Source organism: Schistocerca gregaria, chromosome 7 (assembly GCF_023897955.1).
Source record: "Schistocerca gregaria isolate iqSchGreg1 chromosome 7, iqSchGreg1.2, whole genome shotgun sequence".
Classification (NCBI taxonomy): domain Eukaryota; kingdom Metazoa; phylum Arthropoda; class Insecta; order Orthoptera; family Acrididae; genus Schistocerca; species Schistocerca gregaria.
In genome coordinates, this window is record NC_064926.1 from 223,345,818 (window position 1) to 223,368,381 (window position 22,564).

Sequence of the window (22,564 nt, forward strand, 5' to 3'; positions counted from 1 at the left end):
TGGTGTCCTGTGTCTGCTGTGGTGGAACCGGTGGTCGGAGTTCCAGTCCGCTGGTGTCCATGTTCTCTATAGGTCGCAGATGCTGGTGCCCATCGGAAACCTCCCTCACGTCTCCTCTTAGAGCGTCCACAACGGTCAACGGTAATACAGTCCTCTGTTGTGGTATCTGAACGTCGTCCCGTGGGGCTTGCACTAAACGTCGCTGGAGGCATTCCGAGCGCATGTGACCTTCTTTACCGCACCATGAACATGTGCGAGGTTGTCCATCATAGATTATAATCACTCGACAACCTCCTATGTACAAATAAGACGGGACTTGCTTTCGCAGTTCTATCCGCATTTGTCTCACCCCATTTAGGTCGGGGTACGTGGTAAAACTCGTCGATTTTTCGGCTACATGGGATAGAACTGTACCGTATGGTCGAAAAGCGTCGTTCAAAAGTTCAGACGGGACCTCAAACGGAAGTTCGAAGACCCGTATAGTGTGTATCCCCACTCCCGCGCGATCGACTGTAACCGCACCAACATTCCCGTCGGCATGACAGAACCGATACCCATTCGGTGATCGTTGTAGAAGTCTTTCGCAAGCAGCCTCGTCAATAAGCTTGACATAGACGATGCTTGAAACGATCGATAAATGGATTCCCACGATCTCCTGTGGATCGATTTTTACCTCTTCTCTTAAAAAACGTTCAGTCTCGTGTGCCTTTGGTCGTGTATAGTCGTTCGCAAAACTGAACTTCAAAGTCGTTTTTCTGTACGAATGTGCCATCTCGTTCTAGACTCACAACACCGCAAACGCAAAGCTGCTCCGGCGTAAACAAAAAGGCGCGGGCAGCACAGCACGGCCGGCGGGCAACACGGTCCGCACTGTGTCACTGCCGAAGGCAGACTGTCCATCTGAGCTACCCAAACACGACTCACGCCCCGTCCTCACAGCTTTACTTCTACCAGTACCTCGTCTCCTACCTTCCAAACTTTATAGAAGCTCTCCTGCGAACCTTGTAGAACTAGCACTGCTGAAAGAAAGGATATTGCTGAGACATGGCTTAGCCACAGCGGGGATGATATTTCCAGAATGAGATTTTCACTCTGCAGCGGAGTGCGCGCTGATATGAAACTTCCTGGCGGATTAAAACTAGTGCCGGACCGAGACTCGAACTCGGGACCTTTGCCTTTCGCGGGCAAGTGGTAGAGCACTTGCCCGCGAAAGGTAAAGGTCCCGAGTTCGAGTCTCGGTCCGGCACACAGTTTTAATCTGCCAGGAAGTTTCAAAGTGCTTGTTATCATACAGTTCTGTATGATTGAAATAGTCAAATTAGAAAATTAAAGTAAAGTAATACACTGAAGAGAGAAATAAACTGGAACACCTGCCTAATATCGTGTAGGACTTCCGCGAGCACGCAGAAGTGTCACAACACGACGTGTCATGCACTCGACAAATGTCTGAAGCAGTGCTGGAGGCAACTGACACCATGAATCCTGTAGTGCTGACCATAAATTCGTAAGAGTAAGAAGTGGTGGAAATTTCATCTGAACAGAACGTTACAAAGCATCCCAGATATGCTCATGTTCATGTCTGGGGAGTTTGATGGCCAGCGGAAGTATTTAAACAAATAAGAGTGTAAAAATATGGCATTTCCGTATTTGATCGCTATTTTTTATTTTCAGTGACCGGTTTCAGGCTAGCTGCCCATCTTCAGATCATATATTGCAGTTACAGAGTAACTTGTCAGTACAGAACTATCGGTTCACTGTCACTGACATTGAAAATAAAAAATAGCGATCAAAGATGAAATGCCATATTTTTGTTTAAAGAACGATCGCGGAATCCCATTAAGACAATCATGTCTAGTTTTGATAAATAAGAGTGTTCCTGGAGGCATTCTGCTTCAATTCTGGTCGTGTGGGGTATCGCATAGTTCTGCTAGAACCATCCAAGTCCGTCAGAACGCACAATGGACATGAATGGATGCAGGTGATCAGACAGGATGCTTATGTATGTGTCACCTGTCAGAGTCGTATCTAGACGTATGAGAAGACGCAAAACACTCCAACTGTACACGCCCCACACCATTACAGAGCCTCCACCTGCTGACATGTAGGGTCCATGGATTCATCAGGTTGTCTCCATACCCGTACACGTCCATCCGCTCGATACAATATGAGACGAGACTCGCCCGACCAGGCAACATTTTTCCAGTCATCAACAGTATAATGGTGTTGACGGGCGTAGACGAGGCGTAAAGTTTCGTGTCGGGCAGTTATCAAGGGTACACGAGTGGGCTTTCTGCTCCGAAAGCCCAATTCGATGATGTTTCGTTGAATGGTTCGCACGCCGACACTTGTTAATGGCCCAGCATTGTAATCTACAGCAATTTGCGGAAGGACTACACTTCTGCCACCCTGAACGATTCTCTTCAGATGTCGTTACTGACTTACTTACTTACTCCACGGCACTACGTCCTCTGAGGACCTTGGTCTTCTCAATCGCAGATTTCCAATCGTCTTGGTCTTCAGCACGCCTGCGCCACCTCGTCACTCCCACTGCTCTCAGGTCGGCTTCCACATCTTCCATCTATTTCACACTTGGTCTTCCTCTCCTTCTTCTATCGCCAGCATGTCCCATCATCATCTTCTTCGGGAGCCTTTTTTCTGTCATATGCTGGACATGTTCTAAGCCTTCCCGTTTTGATTGAGGTTACCAAATCAGGTTCTTTATACAGAGTCCTTATTTCTACATTAGTCCTAATTCTCCATATCTCACCTTCTTTTACAGGACCAAACATCTTTCTCAGCACTTTCCTTACATTTCCATACATTTAGCTTCTTTTCCAGAGCGTCCGTCAGTACCCATGCCTCACTGCTGGTTTGATCACTATTTTGTAGAATGTCAGTTTTAGTTTGCTACTTAGGTTCTTACTTTTGAGCATGGTATATAGTGATCTATATGATCTGTCTGCTGCCTTACTTCGGTTTGTTATATCTGCCTCCACTTCGTTTTGTGATGTTACTACTGAGCCAAGATAAATAAAGTTATCTAGTCTTTCAAAATTGTACCCTACTAAATGTAGATCATCTGTGTTTCTATTAACTCTCTCAGTGGCCATATTCTTAGATTTTGTCTCTCTAATTTCTAAACCAAGGTTGTTGGCAGCGGCTTCAGACTCTTTGATGGCAGATGTGAGTGCCTTAATACTTGTAGCACTTATTACTGCATCATCTGCATAGCCTACGATTAGCAGTAGTCTAGTGTAAATATTGCCTCCTGGGTTTGTGGTTATTGATCTTACTGCATTCTCTAATACCAGGTTGAATAGTACTGGGGATAATGGGTCTTCCTGTCTTAGGCGTTATTCCGTTGGGAGCGATCTCGACAGACAACCTTGAACTTTAACCTGGCTTTTGCTGTTTTCCAGGGTCATCATAGTTAATTTTATTAGCTTCTTAGGAAATATGAATGTATGCATTGTTTCCCACAGTGATGGTCTTTTAACTCTGTCATAGGCCAGTTGAAAGTCTATAAAGTGATGTTCAAATCTTACATTAAATACGTAAGTATTCTCCAGCATCATACGTACTGTAAAGATATGGCCAGCTGTAGACCTCCCAGATCTAAAACCTACCTGGTACTCGCCTAGAATCTTTTCTACTCTTCTACTTACTCTCCTTGTTATAGCCGTAGAGCCGCGCGGGATTAGCCGAGCGGTCTTGGGCGCTGCAGTCATGGACTGTGCAGCTGGTCCCAGCGGAGATTCGAGTCCTCCCTCGCGCATGGATTTGTGTGTTTGTTCTTAGGATAATTTAAGTTAAGTAGTGTGTAAGCTTAGGGACTGATGACCTTAGCAGTTGAGTCCCATAAGATTTCACACACATTTGAAAATTTTTATAGTTGTAGAAAGGATTTTGTACACGATACTGAGCAGAGATATTCCTCGGTAGCTCTTACACTGCGCATGAGATCCTTTCTTATGTATAGGGCAGATGGTTGCTAAAGTCCAGTCCTCTGGCATTTTCTCTGTTTCCCAGGCCATTGTAATTATTTTATGTATCCTCAGTACTAATATTTCATCTCCGGGTTTATCATTTCCGCCGTTACCAGGTCGTGTCCAGGAGCTTTGTTACTCCCAAGTTGCTTTATAATTACTCTTAGCTCTTCTATCGATGGTGGCTGAGTGTCTGCTGCGTCATCATCTCCATCCAACTCTTATTCTTTTTCAGTTTCTTCTCTAGCCCCTTCATTTCTCTCTTCATTTACGACGTGTCTGTTTGATAGCAACACTTCAAATTATTGTGCCCATGTTTCTATTATTTTTTCCTTCCCAACTATTAAACTGCCTGTCTCATCTTTCACCATGTTCATCCTCTCTTTATTTGTCCCACTCCATAAAAGAATTTCCTCCCCTGCTTATTTTCACTGTATTTCATCCATATTTTCCCTTTTCTCTGCTCTCTTTTTAATCCGCGCTAAATTCTTAGCTACCCTTATCTTCTCTTTAAACATAGCCACATTACTTCATGTAGGTCTCCGTAACATTCTTTGCCGAGCTTGATTTCTATCCTCTAGCACCTTTGACATCTCCTCATCAAGCCATCCGTTTCTTTTCTGTTTTCCTCTTTCTCCAAGTACCTCTTGAACTATTGTATTCAAAGCTATCATAATTTCCTATTAGCACGTTGATATCCTTTCCCTCCATCCCGCTGATCCTTTGCAACTTCTCTTGCACTTTGTTCCTATACTCTTCCTTTTTCTTTTGATCTTTGAGCATCTTCACACTGTAGACCTTACTTTTCTCCAACCCAGCCCTTCTGGCTTTAACTGCAATCCTTTCTAAGGTATTGATTCTTACCAAAAGATGCTCTGAGTCAATATCCGCTACTCTGCGGCTAATCACATCCAAAATATCTGAGGCATCCAAAATATCAGTACATGATATATTTTATTTCCCGTCAACCCATCTGGTGATATCCAAGTCTCCTTATGAATGTCTTTGTGTGGGGAAACACTTGCTTTTAATCACTAGTCTTTTGCTAAAAGCAAATTCAGTCAGTTTCCAACCATTGTTATTTGATTCCAGGTGATTACTATGAATATATGCCTTTCTCTTTACCTACTTTAGCATTACAATCCCCCAGGATAATTTTGACATCATTCTTTGGCAGATTATCATATTATTGCTCCAATTTCTCATAAAATTCGTCTTTTTCTTCTACAGCTGCATATTCCGTTGGGGCATGCACACTAATCAGCGACAAGTTGGAGAATTTTCCCTTCAGCCTCAATCGACATAATCTAGGGTTTATTGTTTCATATTCCAACATGGCGTGACTGACGGACTTCTGAACCATAAAACCTGTTCCCAATCTATTTTCTTCTTCCCCGCTATTGATCAAGGTATAATGCTGGAGATCAAGCACCTCTGTTTGTTTCCATTTTATCTCTTGCAGTGCTGATACAGCAACTCGGTTCCTCAGTAATTCCTCCTTGAGCTTCCTACTGGCTCCCGCCTGAAACATATTTGTTATATTCCTAGTTCCGATATACCAAAATCGTTGTCGTTTGACCTGCCTTGGTTGTCTTGAGACAGTCCGGTTCTCTCTGTGAATTGGTTGTTATACAATGAGCTTTTACCGATATGGTGTTGTTAGCCTCATGACCAACCCACAACCTGGAGGACCTGGATTTGTATCGGGTTTACTCCCTTAGGGAGACTGGCTTTACCACGCCTCTAGAGCCCTCCCTGCTGTAGGGAATTGAAAATGACCAGGTAAAAGGATAAGCTTAGGATAGGATAGGACAGGAGACAGGATTGATAGATCGTTGTGAGACACACTTGGTTCTGTTCCTCCCCTTTGGCCTGTCCGGCATGGGTGACCCTGCTGGTAGCTACGCTACCGCTGGCATAGCCCTCTGGATCCAGAGCACACAAGCCTCCTCGCCCGCATGGACAGCGCTGCGTTAAGGCGGTGTCTCCTGAGGAGGCCATACATCGTTGGTCCTGTTCTTGCAGAATCTTTTTCCGGCCGCATCGTTGTCGGAGATTTCATGTTTTCCGGATTCCTGAAGGACACGGTAGACTCTTGAAATGGTCGTAAGCGAAAATCCAAACTTCATCACTATCTCGGAGATCCTGTGTCCCATCGCTCGTGCGTCGACTATAAATCCACGTTCAAACTCAGTTACATCTTGATAACCTGCCTTTGTAGTAGCAGTAACCGATCAAAGAACTGCGCCAGACACTTGTCTTATATATGCGTTGCCGACCGCAGCTGCGTATTCTGGCTGTTTACGTCTCTCTATTTGAATACGCATGCCTATACCAGTTTCTTTGGCGCTTCAGTGTCATTATTGTAATACTGTGGACATCTTTGTTAAACAGGAAATACAATAGAAAATGTGACAAGAGCAAAAGTCTAAGAAACAGTCAGATTGTGTAAACAGTTAAGAAAAATGACATTTAATTCAAGTCAGTATCCCAATGAATGTTTGATCAGTTTCCTCGGAGAATTTTCGGAGTCCGTCCACATTATGTTTAGGACAAAGTTCTGGTTATTGACAAACATGACTTAAGTAAAGTGATTAAAATTGAGACAAACGAGAATAAAAACAATTTGAACATTAAAACCTTACTCAGATGGGAGGGGAACAGAGCCTTTCCACAAGCATAAGAGGCAACATTACGGGAAGATCAAAGTAGGCGGGCATATGAAGTGGCAGATCTAGGAAATGGTTCAAGTGGCTCTGAGCACTATGGGACTCAACATCTGAGGTCATGAGTCCCCTGGAACTTAGAGCTACTTAAACCTAACTAACCTAAGGACATCATACACAACCACGCCCGAGGCAGGATTCGAACCTGCGTCCATAGCGGTCATGCTGTTCCAGACTGAAGCGCCTAGAACCGCTCAGCCACAGCGGACGGGCAGATCTAGGATACCAAAAGTTTCTTCAAGTAACGAGTTCCGGTGGTAGAATGCATTAAAGTATAATTAAAGAAGTTCTTGACACTGTATATTTAGATCAGAACAAGCTATGCAAGTGTAACGTATAGAGGAACTGGAAATGTTATAAGAGAATATCCGAATTAAGCAGTCACTTAAAAGACGGGACGGGGAGGTATTAAAAAAGGAAAAAAGTAAACTGTACCAGCACTATGAGAAATTTGTGGGTTATCTACTAAAGCATCTATAACTTTCAGTTAGCCAATAAGGGAAAGTGGGAAAGGGGGGAGGGCTCAATAGGCCAAAAGAACTGTGAGATAAAAAACAGATTCGATATGTATCAAAGACTATTCAGACTATGGATCTCATGAAGACTCTAGTAATCATGCAGAATTGGGAGTTTTGGTACAAAAACGAAAAAAAACCTACAAAGAAGTCAGTCATAGTTAATACTACCAAAACCAGCAAATTTGCATGCCAAGGAAGAATTTTCTCAGTAATTGCATTGTTTAAACTCGACAGTCAATTGCGATGAAAACAGTCTCTACGTACCGCAGGCACGACGTTTATAGTTGTGACAAGATCATCTTCAGGGCCAACAGAATTTTTTTCATCAAAGTACCACGTTCTTATATTCTGAAAAGTTACCGTTTCGTTCTCATTCCAGGCTGTGATATTTCTTTTATGATATTCCCTGAAAACATAAAAGTTTTGAAGTTACAAGTGATTATTCCTCCATAGTCAAACGGCACATGTTGATCATTTCCAGATTTTAGATTCTCAAATAATCCAAAAGAAGAAAAAACCTTGCCTGTATACATATGGTCCCATTTCCACTAAATTCGGTTTAATTGTTGGATCCTGTTCATACTCAGCTGCGTTGGAAACATTGAAAATGTAGAATTCCATGTACATCGGGATGGGAAGTTCTATCCAGTTGTTGTAGCTTGTCGAACCTTCAGACAAAACTAGTTGCTGGCGAGAGAGAGAAATTATTGTTAGCAAAGTTATATTTTTAAACAAAACATATTTCATTAAGTATTAAATACTGACAGATTTTAAAATGCTGTCCACTATCATGCTCATGAATCCTCCCAAGAACACTCCCACTACGAGCATGCCCCCTCCAATGCCAAAGACGAGAGTTTTCTTCGTTCTTACTGTGCATCTCATTTTCCTGGTCGGTTGTTTGCCTTTTCTTCTGGAACAACAGATAAACAAACTTGAAAAGTATAGTTACTATCTGATGCAATGGAACAATACTTCAAAATTCCACAGAATCAAACGGCTAAAATTTCATTTTGCCAGCCGGTGTGGCTGTGCGGTTCTAGCGCTTCAGTCTGGAACCGCGTGACCGCTACGGTCGCAGGTTCGAATCCTGCCTCGGGCATGGATGTGTGTGGTGTCCTTAAGTTAGTTAGGTTTCAGTAGTTCTAAGTTCTAGGACTGATGACCACAGATGTTGAGTCCCATAGTGTTCAGTGCCATTTTTTTAAAATCCATTTTCTCCGTACATTCCTTCTATTAAAACAAAAATTTAAGGACTGAATTTGCTACGCATTTTTTCACTGTTTCAACATAGAAGCCCATGCTTGTTTATATTATCCAGAATTATTCTAGCACAGAAAAACAGACTGAAGTGTATATGTATTGTTCGAGCTGAGCCTATCATCCTGGAAGACAAAATGTCGCGGCACTCAGTTTCCTTCGGTCAACGTGACTCGAGCAAAAGTCAGCTGTATCACAACCATCTTTCTTCATCAAATGTTCTCATTTTTATTTTACTGACAAAAAGTTCTGCGATCAATCGTAGTATTTTTGTTTTTGTCTCTTATTTTCGTAGACAACTAATGCCGATCTTCCATAAAATTGTTATAGAGTTACTGATGGTTTCTGTTAAAACCATTTGCACTTGTTGCTACTTTTACAGCGCTAAATGTACATTTTTCTATCTCGCCAACCAATCTGCAACTATTTAACAGAATGATCTCCCCTATGCCAACCCTCATGGACTCCGTAAACAACGATCATTTTAAACCCAGCTCGCGCTGTCCGCATGATATCGTGAGCCATGCATCAAAGCAGTCTAGTCATTTACTGTCTTCCGAAAGCAGCACCACAAGTACGGTAGGTACTGAAAGTACGACCGTCTGAGGTATTAACCGAAATTTGTGACTGGATTGGGAATTTCTTATTAGAGCAGACGCAACACGTTATCTTGAATGGAAAGTCATCGACAGATGTAGAAGGAAGTTCCGATATGCCTAGAAATGTGTACTGGGATACCTTCTGTACACGTTGTATATTAATGATCCTGCACACAATATTAATAGTAATCTCTGCACTTTGACAACTGTTGCGGTTAGCTCTAATGAAAAGAATTGCACAAATATTCAATTGGATTTCGATAAGATTTCGAAGTGATCAAACGATGTTCTGAAGTGTAAAGCTGTACACTTCACAAAACAAAAGACTGTAATATCAGTAAGTAACAACTGGAATCAGTCAGATGATACAAGGATGTGTGGTATGAAATGGAACGATCACATGCTGTTAAATGACAGATAAAGCAAGTGCTAAAGTTCGGTTCATTGTTAGGCTTGGGGGAAAATCCAGGGAGACTGCTTACGCAACACTCATGCGACTCATACAAGAATAATGCTCAAGTGTGGAAGACCAGTACCAAACATGACTAACAGGGGATATTGACTGTATATAATCAGCACGAATGGTCAAATGTTTGTTTGATGCATGGGAAAGTTTCGTGCTGAAAAAACTGAAAAGGTAAATGCTTGAAGACAGTCGCTAAATATTTCGTGTATGCGTAGTTAACCACGTTTTAGCAACCGGCTTTAGGTGATTAATTTAGACATATACAACTCCCTGTGCCCCGCTCCTATAGAGATCGCAGTGACGGGATTACACCTACTCAGCGCACTCAGACGCTTTTAAGCAATCTTTCTTCCCGCGCTCCGTACATGAATGGAACGCGAAGAAACCCTAACAACTGGTTCAATTGGGAGAATCCTCTGCCATGCACTCCACAGAGGCTTGCAGAATATGGACGTAAATGTATATTGAAATTGTGCTTTAATAAAACTGATGCGACATAGCCATTATGTTAAAAACAGAGATATTAAGTGTCATAGCACAAATTTTTGAAAATTAGAGGGAGACACGGAGTTGAAGAACAACTTTTACAACAGTTTTCACTATTTTCTGTTCCGTACTGCAATTTTCATATATATAGTTTTGCGTAATCTTCAATATAAAGAAATGAACCAAACTATTGTTCAGAGCCACTATGGGACTTAACTTCTGAGGTCATCAGTCCCCTAGAACTACTAAAACCTAACTAACCTAAGGACATCACACACATCCATGCCCGAGGCAGGATTCGAACCTGCGACCGCAGCGGTCGTGCGGTTCCAGACTGTAGCGCCTAGAACCGCTCGGCCACTGCGGCCGGAAAAAACTGGTCACGAAGTAGATGAAGTTAAAGAAATCTGCTACCTAGGCAGTAAAATACAAGTGAATGATGGAACAAGGAGGACATCAAAAGCAGACTAGCAATGGCAAAAAGGGCATCCCTGGCCAAGAGAAGTCTACTAGTATCGAACATATGCCTTAATTTGAGGAAGAAATTTCTGAGAATGTACGTCTGGAGTACAGTATTGTATGGTAGTGAAACAAGGACTGTGGGAAAACCGGAATAGGAGAGAATAGATCCATTTGAGATGTGGTGCTACAGACGAGTGTTGAAAATTAGGTGGACTGACAAGGTAAGGAATGGGGAGGTTCTGTGCAGAACCGGAGAGGAAAAGATTATTTGGAAAACAGTGATAAGTAGAAGGGACAGGATGATAGGACATCTGTTAAGACATGAAGGAATGACTTCCATGGTACTAGAGGGAGCTGCAGAAGGCAAAAACCGTAGAGGAAGACAGAGATTGGAATACATCCAGGAAATAATAGAGGATTTAGGTTGCAAGTGGAACTCTGAGATAAAGAGGTAGGCACAGGGGAGGAATTCGTGGCGGGCCGCACCAAACCAGTCAGAAGACTGATGACCCAAAAAAAAAAAGTTTTAAAGTGATACGTTTATGGTTATGAGTCAATAAAGAGTTTCAAATTATTTATGAAACTTGTCAGTGAGCCGGTGGCCAAACGTTTACTTTCAACTGCGTGTAGGAAAAGAACGAATCTAAGAATTGTTCCTCTTTCGGTAACTAATTGATGGAGCGAACCATCCTGATTGTCAATAATAAATAAAAAAAAAGGTACAAGTGAGACTAAGACTCGCATTCTGAGTTTTCGGCACAAACTTAATCAAGTATATAGATAACAATAATAATTTTATTTGGCCAAGTGGCTGATCGAGGACATGCTGTTGGGTGCAACTTCTGTGACTGTTATTCAAAAGGGGAAAGGCGACCTACAGTCTGAAGTAGAATTCAAACCACATGTTGTTTCTGGCGACCCATCACATCGAATAATCATGATTGGAAAGTTCTGGTCCGACCGACATTCGATCCCGCGAACTGTCGATTTCCAACGAGGCCGGCTTACAACTAGACCATCTGAACCGACATTTACACTACTGGCCATTAAAATTGCTACACCACGAAGATGACGTGCAACAAACGCGAAATTTAAACGACAGCAAGACGATGCTGTGATATTCAAATGATTCGCTTTTCAGAGCATTCACACAAGGTTAGCGCCGGTGGCGACACCTACAACGTGCTGACATGAGGAAAGTTTCCAACTTATTTCTCACACACAAACAGCAGTTGACCGGCGTTGCCTGGTGAAACGTAGTTGTGATGCCTCGTGTAAGGAGGAGAAATGAATACCATCACGTTTCCGACTTTGATAAAGGTCGGATTGTAGCCTATCTCGATTGCGGTTTATCGTATCGCGACATTGCTGCTCGCGTTGGTCGAGATCCGACGACTGTTAGCAGAATATGGAATCAGTGGGTTCAGGAGGGTAATACGGGACGCCGTGCTGGATCCCAAAGGCCTCGTAGCACTAGCAGTCGAGATGACAGGCATCTTATCCGCATGGCTGTAACGGATCGTGCAGCCACGTCTCAATACCTGAGTCGACAGATGGGGACGTTTGCAAGACAACAACCATCTGCACGAACAGTTCGACGATGTTTGCAGCAGCATGGATTATCAGCTCGGATACCATGGCTGCGGTTACCCTTGACGCTGCATCACAGACAGGAGCGTCTGCGATGGTGTACTCAAAAACAAACCTGGGTGCACGAAGGGTTAAACGTCAATCCAGGTCCTGTTTACAGCATCATGATGGTCACATCCGTATTTGGCAACATCGCGATGAACGCACATTGGAAGCGTGTATTCTTCATCGCCATACTGGCGTATCACCCGACGTGATGGTATGGGGTACCACTGGTTACACGTCTCGGTCACCTCTTGTTCGCATTGACGTCACTTTGAAGAGTGGACGTTTCATTTCAGATGTGTTACGACCCCTGGCTCTACCCTTCATTCGATCCCTGCGAAACCCAACATTTGAGCAGGATAATGCACGACCGCATGTTACAGGTACTGTAAGGGGAATTCCTAGATACAGAACATGTTCGACTACTGCCCTGGCCAGCACATTCTCCACATCTCTCACCAACTGAAAACGTCTGGTCAATGGTGGCCGAGCAACTGGCTCGTCACAATACGCCAGTCACTACTCCTGATGAAATGTGGCATCGTGTTGAAGCAGCATGGGCAGCTGTGTCTGTACACGTCATCCAAGCTCTGTTTGACTCAATGCCCAGGCGCACCAAGGCCGTTAGTATAGCCAGAGTTGTTTGTTCTGTGTACTGATTTCTCAGGATCTATGCACCCAAATTGCGTGAAAATGTAATCACATGTCAGTTCTATTATAACGTATTTGTCCAATGAATACCCGTTTATCATCTGCATTTTTTCTTGGTGTAGCAATTTTAGTGGCCGGTAGTGTATATATCCTGCCGGAAAGAAATTTGATCGCTCTTTCAGAGTATTCGAAATGAGTATATGTACAGATCAATAGGACAAGACGTTTTGAGGCACCACGTACTGGCTCATGCTGAAACGCCCATATTAGTACGTGGTGTAACCTCCTCAGGCGGCAATGCAGGCGCTGACTGTGGCATCCAGTCGATCGTGTTGATAGCGAATACTGTCCTGGGGTACGTTATGCTACGCCTGTTTGACCTGTTTACGTACTTCTGTAGAGTTGTTTGTTGAACAGTCGCAAGAGACACTTGTCGTCTCATCATATTCCTCACGTGCTGGATTGGAGACAAATTTGGTGAGTGTGCTGGCTGTGGAAGTTGTTGCACATCTTGCGTAGTTTGTTGAGTTTCACGGGTTGTGTGTGTCGAGCATTGTCCTGTTGGAACAACACATCATCTTCCTGTTACAAAAACGGCAAAAGTACGGATCTAACAACATTCTGGACTTATCAATCGCTGCTTAGCGTCTCCTCCATAAAGCCAAAAGCTGAGAGAGTTGTAGCTTATCGCACCCCAGACATTAAGACCCGTCTTGGACGAAAGCACTCTGTGAGACAGCGCTTACCAGGTCTATGCCGTACGTGCAAACGACCGTCGTTACCGTGAATGCAGAATCTGCTTTCATCCCTGAACACCACAGCGCGCCATTCCACCTTTAAGTGATCTTCTGCTGGCACCATTCGAACCCTGCACGTCTATTCTAACGCGTGAGTGGAAGACAGGCTAGATGAGTGTGTGCGTTAACCTGCTGGAAAATGCCATGGCTTTCGCGGAATGCATTAAGATGAAGGGATGCAGGCAGTCCGAAGTAATGTTCAGTTGTATGCAGCAGTCATGGAGCCTTGGATTAGTGCAACTGGTCCCATGGAAGACGAGGTGAACGTACTGTGTAGTACAGTTCTCCTCCCACTTGAGTCCGTGTTCTCTTTCTAGCAGGACTTCACCAGGATGACTGACCTCAGAAACCCCTGCCTTCCCTCTGTCGCCGGCCGCGGTGGTCTAGCGGTTCTAGGCACGCAGTCCGGAACCGCGCGACTGCTACGGTCGCAGGTTCGAATCCTGCCTCGAGCATGGATGTGTGTGATGTCCTTATGTTAGTTAGGTTTAAGTAGTTCTAAGTTCTAGGGGACTGATGACCACAGTAGATAAGTCCCATAGTGCTCAGAGCCATTTTTTCCCTCTGTCCTGTATTAGGACACAACATGGTGGAACAAGCTCGCACAGAAGAGGCAAGGGAGGTAAGCGGCGCCATAGCAGTTTCCGGAATGGGGACCACGACATCAAAGTGCCAAGTGTAGATCACTGTTGCAGTCCCTGACTGAGGTACAAAAAAGATGAACTAGTTGGTGTTGTATTATTGACTAGATGTTATTGGTTACAGAGATAAAAGTTGGAAATTAGAGTTTACGGTTGAGGCGGTACTGTTAGTATGCTCCATCTAAGCCTTGCTAGCTAATAACATGAGAGGCTCACTGTGTTGATCATCGGAGTTCTGTGTGTCACAAGGAGAAGATGCTCGACTCCATTTTCACATACGTTGTTTTATTTTTACTTGTCACACTTCCTACAACGGCTCTTTACCCCTCCATGAGAGTATGAGTTAGTGAATGAATTACGAATGTTTGGGTAACAGAAGGGTAGGAGTAGCCAGAGATTGGTAGAAGGTGGTGATCTTGATAAAAAGGAATCTCTGGGCAACGTTAAGCAAAAAGATTTAAGGAGGTTTTTGCAACGTATCGACAGTTTATGACATCAGGTGGTTCAACCAACAGGAAACTTACTCCTCTCGTTCCCCCCACCCCCGCTCCCCGCCCGCTCTCCCAGTACTTAGAACTGGTAGCGTCGACCGTGGGTGCACCATATTTAACCACTGTTCTGCAGGAGGTCCTGGAATGAGGACGTCTCCGTGACAGGTGCGCGGGTATGGTAAGAAAAAGGTTACAAATTGAGTCACATTATTGTGGACCCTTCTGAAATATATTGTTTAGTGTCAGTACAGATGAGTAAATATTGGAAGAAGTGGTAATTTCGTAATTTTGATAAATCAAGTGATCGCAGTAAATGTGGTCACAAACGTTAGCCATCAGCTTAGTATTTCTATTTGTGAATGTTTGTAGCCGCTCAGTTGAGAGAACGGACATAATGCATTTCTATGTACGGTTTTTGTGAATTTTATTTAATTTTAATGATCAGTCCATTGTTTCTTGGTGCCAAATACATGTTCACTCCGGAGGTCTAGGCGTAATTGAGCCTTAAGCCACTGAAATTCAGAGTTCGCAGGTGCTTATCGACGTTTAGTGATTGCTACAGAAAGATAGTTAGGATATTTTTAAGGGATCATTTTCGGAATTTTGTGATATTAGTTTGTTACTTGGTGATGAACAAGTTCGCGCCAATTGTGTGTGTGAGTTTAACCTTCAGAAATTCGTGATATTACTCGAGTTTATTATTCTTTTGAATGATTGCTAAGGGACTGGGTCAAAATAATTTTTCTGAGATGTTTTGTGTATATAGCGTCGTTTTCTTTGTGCTCAGTCTGTGACCACGTGTTTCGCCGCAATTTTCGGAAGCAGCATGTAAAGATTAGTAATCAGGGTTTGGCGTGTGTTCCCTTAACGTTAAACAATTGTCATTGGAAACAGGAACTCAGTGAGCATAGCTGTATTGATTTGTAATGAATAGTTTAGTTGATTTCTTTGTGAATGATGGTGGAGCTACATGGCCTACCGCGAGTGCTTGTGATTTGTTTGTCGATCCCTGAGAGGCTTTAGAATGTGACAAATTGAATCAATGAAGTTTTTGTAGTAGCTAGGTCGCGTCGTACCACGTTTAAAACAGTAAACTAACTATAGATTTTGATTTATTGTTTACTTGCGATGAGGGATCTATGCGCAAAAAGTTTTATAATGGTTGAAATGGCTCTGAGCACTATGGGACTTAACTTCTAAGGTCATCAGTCCCCTAGAACTTAGAACTACTTAAATCTAACTAACCTAACTTCATCACACACATCCATGCCCGAGGCAGGATTCGAACCTGCGACAGTAGCGGTCGCGCTGTTCCAGGCTGTATCGCCTAGAACCGCTCGGCCATCTATTGGCATAGTTTTATAGTTTACATACTTGGAAGCCTAATAAATTTAGATTACACAAGTGCCTCATGTGTTGAAATCGACTCCGTTACTCTATGTCAGTATGAAATTGTAAGGACATACTACATTTCAAACTTTTCAGTGCACTGAAAACCTGTATTTACAAGAAAAATGTAACTGGCAATTCCGTCCTTGAAACAACCTTACCGACCACAAATATAGCCATAGTATTTCTTCAATGATACAAAGGCTATGGTACGCATCTACGGAATTATTCAGGTTGTGAGAAGTGCATGGAGATTTACAGTCTGTCATGTATAATCCACAAACTCTCGGAGTGGGACCCCTTACTATGTGTAATCGTGCTGAACGATAAGCTACAGTTGCGCGCTACACCAGAACTAGAACCCTGGACACCATTCTTTTTCGGAAAACGCTCTTCTCATTGAGCAGCGGTCGTGGTTTAACTTGCCAGTAACGGGCATCTGCGTTCCAATCATTGTGCGACACATATTTCCGTCATAAATATTCGACAAAAGCTTGATCTTGTTGCCACCCACCTCTCGACTACTTTCGGTATGGAGATACCAAATACATCCAGATATCACCGTTATCTCTTGTAAGATGTGGCTGCGCACGCACATCAGTGGTAGGCTAGAGCAAGGTTCAACACTTGATGAATGTATTAGGTAACTATTGCGATGAAAATATCTCGGGTGAACCTTGCGCCTTTGCACGCCCATTATCCTTTGTTAATTCGGTCCCAGATATGCACTTCGCAATCCATCGTGTAGTCAGTTGTGTATGGCACAGGGTACCTGATGTACCTCAATAATCCCGTCTCCCCATCCATTTTCCATTCCCGAATGGTCGAAGGAAGAAAGATTGCCGGTAATCTTCGTGTGAGTCTAAAATCATCTTATTTCCGTCATAGCAATTACGGGAGACGTAGTTGTATTCTGTCATTTGAGTCATATTGAACCGTAAGCTCTTGGAACGTTTATAGTAAGGCTCGCCACGATGCACAGACCCTTCTTGTAGCGTCTCCCAGTCGAAATAAGCTAACTGGTGATGAAGCGGCGAGCTGTTATTTGTATCTTCTCACTCTCTTCTGTTAATTACAGTTGTAAAGGATGTCAGACAGATGAAATATGCTTCTGGATTGGTTGATTGCCTGTTTTGATAGGGATCTCATTACTGAGTAAATGACAAGTAATAGTAATTCATTGTGCCGTAAAAGACGGCAAAGATCCATTAATTTATTCAGTGAATGTTGGCAGTTTAGGCAGTTTCACTAACCAGTCACACATGAATTACACTACTGGCCATTAAAACTCCTACACCAAGAAGAAATGTAGATGATCAACGGGTATTCATTGGACAAATATATTATACTAGAAGTAACATGATAACATTTTCACGCAGTTTGGGTGCATAGATTCTGAGAAATCACTACCCAGAACAACCACCCCTGGCCATAATAACGGCCTTGATACGCCTGGACACTGAGTCAGAGCTTGGATGGCGTGTACAGGTACAGCTGCCCATGCAGCTTCAACACGATACCACAGTTCATCAAGAGTAGTGACTGGCGTATTGTGACGAGCCAGTTTCTCGGCCACCATTGACCAGACCTTTTCACCGAGCAAGGTGGCGCAGTGGTTAGCTCACTGGACTCGCATTCGGGAGGACGACGGTTCAATCCCGCGTCCGGCCATCCTGATTTAGGTTTTCCGTGATTTTCCTAAATCGCTCCAGGCAAATGCCGGAATGGTTCCTCTGAAAGGGCACGGCCGACTTCCTTCCCCGTCCTTCCCTAGTCCGATGAGACTGATGACCTCGCTCTTTGGTCTCTTCCCCCAAACCAACCAACCAACCAACCAGGCCTTTTCAATTGCTGAGAGATCTGGAGGATGTGATGCCCAGGGCAGCAGTCGAACATTTCCTGTATCCAGAAAACGACTATATGCCTCCGTGCGAGTCCTGATTTCTCTTATCTTCGCGGTCCTTACGCAGAAATGCAAGTTGGTGGCAGCAGGATCCTTACACAGACAGCTTCAAATACCAATTTTCTAAATTTTCTCAATAGCATTTCTCGAAAAGAACATCGCATTCCCTCCAGGGATTTCCATTTCATTTCTCGAAGCATCTCCGTAATACTTGCATCTTGATCGAACCTACTGGTAACAAATCTAGCAGCCCGCTTCTCATTTCCTTCGATGTCTCCCTTTAATCCGACCCGGTGTTTATTCCAAATATTGGTGCAATACTCAAGAGTGGGTCGTACTAGTGTTCTGTTTGCGGTCACTTTCACAGATGAGCCGCTCTTTCCTAAACCTCTCCGAATAAAGTCGACCATTCGCCTTACATGATCCTTCCGTTTTGTATCGCTTTGCAAATTTCCGCCTGGATAGTTTATTGGTCTGGTTGCATCCACATAGCTTACATCTTTCTATTTTTAGAGCTATCTGCCATTCATCACATTAATTAGAAATTTTGTCTACGAAATTTTGCTCCTACAGTCACCCAAAAAGACACCTTCACGTACGCAACAGAATCATCAGCAAACAGCCGAGCGGAGTGGCCGCGCGGTTTGAGGCGTCGTGTCACGAACTCCACGGCCCCTCCCGCCGGAGATTCGAGTGCTCTCTCGGGCATGGGTATGTGTGTTGTTCTTAGCATAGGTTAGTTATGTAGTTTGTAAGTCTAGGGACCGATGACCTAAGCAGTTTGGTCCCTTAGGATTTCACTCAAATTTGAACATCAGATTTTTTGCCCACGCTGTCCATCAGATCATTTATGTACACGAAAATAAAAGTGCTATTCTTCCCTGGGACACTCCTGACGATATCCTTGTCTCCGATGAACCTTCGCCATCGAGGAGAACAGTATAAGGTGCTATTACTTAAGCAGCCTTCGAACCACTCACATACCTGGGAAGCTATTCAGCATACTAATACCTCCGTCAATAGTCTGCAATGTCAAATGCTTTTCGGAAATATGGAATCTGCCTGTTACCCCTTATCCATAATTCGCAAGATATTATGTGAGAAAAGGACAAGCTGAGGGACAAGCTGAGTTTCGCACCATAATGATAGACGCTGGCCCCATAGGACGATGACAGATGGAATCTGACAGTATTCGCTATTCTCGGAATCACCACACACGGATACGTCTAACGTGACGCTGCACGTGGAAGCAGGATTTGTCTGGAAAGACGATATGGTGCCACCGCTGCGTCCAGTGTTGTCGTCAGCTGCTCCAACGCGAGACTCACTAGAAAGACACGCCGTATCGCTTACATCACGAACGTGACTCGGCAGGTCCTACGTGTGCCAGAAGCCGTCTCCGACAGGGGGTGAGTAACTATTCCAGAAGAGTTTAATAATTCCTGACTGTGTGTTTAAATGCATGCAAGTTCTCGACAGCACACGACAGAATGAAGGCCATTAGTGGGTACCTTCTCAGTTACATATTGGTTTCTCGTGAGTCCTGGACGGGGCCGAGCGTTCGCGAAGTGTGGCGGACAAGCTGACTGGAGTAGAATCGCTAGCGTTCGTTGCGGGGCCAGTATACCTCGTCGGCGCCACTGTTTCTGACGCCGCGTCAAGGGAGCAATACTGATGGTCGCTATGCTGACACTGCTCTCCAGTCGCACCGCCCGTGTGGTTGCTTGTCTTGCTGTAAACAAGTCTGTTCCCTGGACGTGCCATGGCTGTCTACATCTACATCTACATCCAGTTATACTCCGCAAGCCACACAACGATGTGTGGCGGAGGGCACTTTACGTGCTATTGTCATTACCTCCCTCTCCTGTTCCAGTCGCATATGGTTCGCGGGAAGAACGACTGCCGGAAAGCCTCCGGGCGCGCTCGAATCTCTTTAATTTTACACTCGCGATCTCCTCGGGAGATATAAGTAGGGGGAAGCAATATATTCGATCCAGAAACGCACCTTCTCGAAACCTGGACAGCAAGCTACACCGCGATGCAGAGAGCCTCTCTTGCAGAGCCTGCCACTTGAGTTTGCTAAACATCTCCGTAACGCTGTCACCCTTACCAAATAACCCTGTAACGAAACGCGCCGCTCTTCTTCGGATGTTCTCTATCTCCTCTGTCAACCCGACCTGGTACGGATCCCACACTGATGGGCAATACTCAAGTATAGTTCGAGCGAGTGTTTTGTAAGCCACCTCCTTTGTTGAAAACCTGGTACCCGCCTTGCCAACAATTAATTTTATTTGATCATTCCACTTCAAATCGTTCCGCATGCATACTCCCAGATATTTTACAGAAGTAACTGCTACCAGTGTTTGTTGCGCTATCATATAATCATACAATAAAGGATCCTTCTTTCTATGTATTCGCAATACATTACATTTGTCTATGTTAAGGGTCAGTTGCCACTCCTTGCACCAAGTGCCTATCCGCTGCGGGTCTTCCTCCATTTCGCTGCAATTTTCTAATGCTGCAACTTCTCTGTATACTACAGCATCATTCGCGAAAAGCCGCATGGAACTTCCGACACTATCTACTAGGTCATTTATATATATTGCGAAAAGCAATGGTCCCATAACACTCCCCTGTGGCACACCAGAGGTTACTTTAACGTCTGTAGACGTCTCTCCATTGATAACAACATACTGTGTTCTGTTTGCTAAAAACTCTTCAATCCAGCCACACAGCTGGTCTGATATTCCGTAGGCTCTTACTGTGTCCATCAGGCGACAGTGCGGAACTGTATCGAACGCGCCTTACGGAAGTCAAGGAAAATGGTATCTACCTGGGAGCCTGTATCTAATATTTTCTGGGTCTCATGAACAAATGAAGCGAGTTGGGTCTCACACGATCGCTGTTTCCGGAATCCATGTTGATTCCCACAGAGCAGATTCTGGGTTTCCAGAAACATGATACGCGAGCAAAAAACATGTTCTAAAATTCTACAACAGATTCATGTCAGAGATATAGGCCTACAGTTATGCGCATCTGCTCGACGACCCTTCTTGAAAACTGGAGCTACCTGTGCTCTTTTGCAATCATTTGGAACCTTCCGTTCCTCTAGAGACTTGCGGTACACGGCTGTTAGAAGTGGGGCAAGTTCTTTCGCGTACTCTGTGTAGAATCGAATTGGTATCCCGTCAGGTCCAGTGGACTATCCTAAGTTGAGTGATTTCAGTTGCTTTTCTAGTACTTGGACACTTATTTGGATGTCAGCCATTTTTTCGTTCGTTCGAGAATTTGCAGTGCGGTCTTCCTCTGTGAAACAGCTTTGGAAAAAGGTGTTTAGTATTTCAGCTTTACGCGCGCCATCCTCTGTTTCAATGCCATCATCATCATCCCAGAGTGTCTGGATATGCTGTTTCGATCCACTTACTGATTTAACGTAAGACCAGAACTTCGTAGGATTTTCTGTCAAGTCGGTACACAGAATTTTACTTTCGAATTCACTGAACGCTTCAAGCATATCCCTCCTTACAATAACTTAGACATCGTTTAGATTCTGTTTGTATGAGAGGTTTTGGCTGCGCTTAAATTTGCAGTGAAGCTCCCTTTGCTTTCTCAGTATTTTCCTAAGTTTGTTGTTGAACCACGGTGGGTTTTCCCCGTCCCTCACAGGTTTACTAGGCACTTACCTGTCTAAAACGCATTTTACGATTGCCTTGAACTTTTTCCATAAACACTCAACATTGTCAGTGTCTGAACAGAAATTTTCGTTTTGATCAGTTACGTAGTCTGAAATCTCCCTCTTGTTACTCTTACTAAACAGATAAACCTTCCTCCCTTTTTTTATATTCCTATTTACTTCCACATCCAGGGATGCTACAACGGCCTTATGATCACTGATTCCCTGTTCTGCGCTTACAGTGTCGAAAAGTTCGGGCCTGTTTGTTATCAGTAGGTCCAAGATGTTATCTCCATGAGTGGGTTCTCTGTTTAATTGCTCGAGATAATTTTCGGATAGTGCGCTCAGTATAATGTCACTCGATGCTCTGTCCCTACCACCCGTCCTAAACATCTGAGTGTACCAGTCTATATCTGGTAAATTGAAATCTCCACCTAAGACTATAGTATGCTGAGGAAATTTATGTGAAATGTATGACCCTACAGGACCGAGCCAGTAAGACGTTAGTCCTCTCGGCCATCGGAGCAGCAGAGATCCTGCATCGTGTTCAGGATGGCCCTTCTGAACCCGTGGATTCCATATTCTAGTTGTTACGTGAAGTTCCGACCAACGAAAGCAGCGACATCGCAGAAAGTAAACCGCATTCCCAACAGGTCACAGTCCTGCCGCTGTCTCATTTGTACATGTCCTTCCTGCACGAGGCATGAAACGACCTTCTCCAAAGCAGTTGTATCCGAAAGCGATTTTTGATCTAGAAGCCAACCTGCCTAATCTTTCCTTATTTACAGCATAAAGATAATGTACCACTCCAGATGTTGTACTTTAAGTTAATGCGGGCGAGTAGGGGAAACAATGCTGTAACGTTCCAATACAGCGCTAGT

General features: G+C 43.9%; 1 protein-coding gene across 4 annotated transcripts in view; it reads right to left on the minus strand.

The window, feature by feature from the left end:
- LOC126281448 (protein croquemort-like) overlaps positions 1 to 22,564 on the minus strand; it is a 114,721-nt gene that overhangs the window by 88,059 nt on the left and 4,098 nt on the right. For 2 of the 4 annotated variants that reach the window (XM_049980421.1, XM_049980419.1), the window contains exons 2-4: positions 7,996 to 8,143; positions 7,754 to 7,917; positions 7,495 to 7,636 (exon numbers count right to left, since the gene is read on the minus strand). In XM_049980421.1, coding sequence (XP_049836378.1) covers positions 7,495 to 7,636; positions 7,754 to 7,917; positions 7,996 to 8,115 — 426 coding nt within the window. In that variant the 5' untranslated portion in view covers positions 8,116 to 8,143. The remainder of the gene's footprint in view (positions 1 to 7,494; positions 7,637 to 7,753; positions 7,918 to 7,995; positions 8,144 to 22,564) is intronic. The other 2 variants (XM_049980422.1, XM_049980420.1) reach the window with 1 other exon arrangement.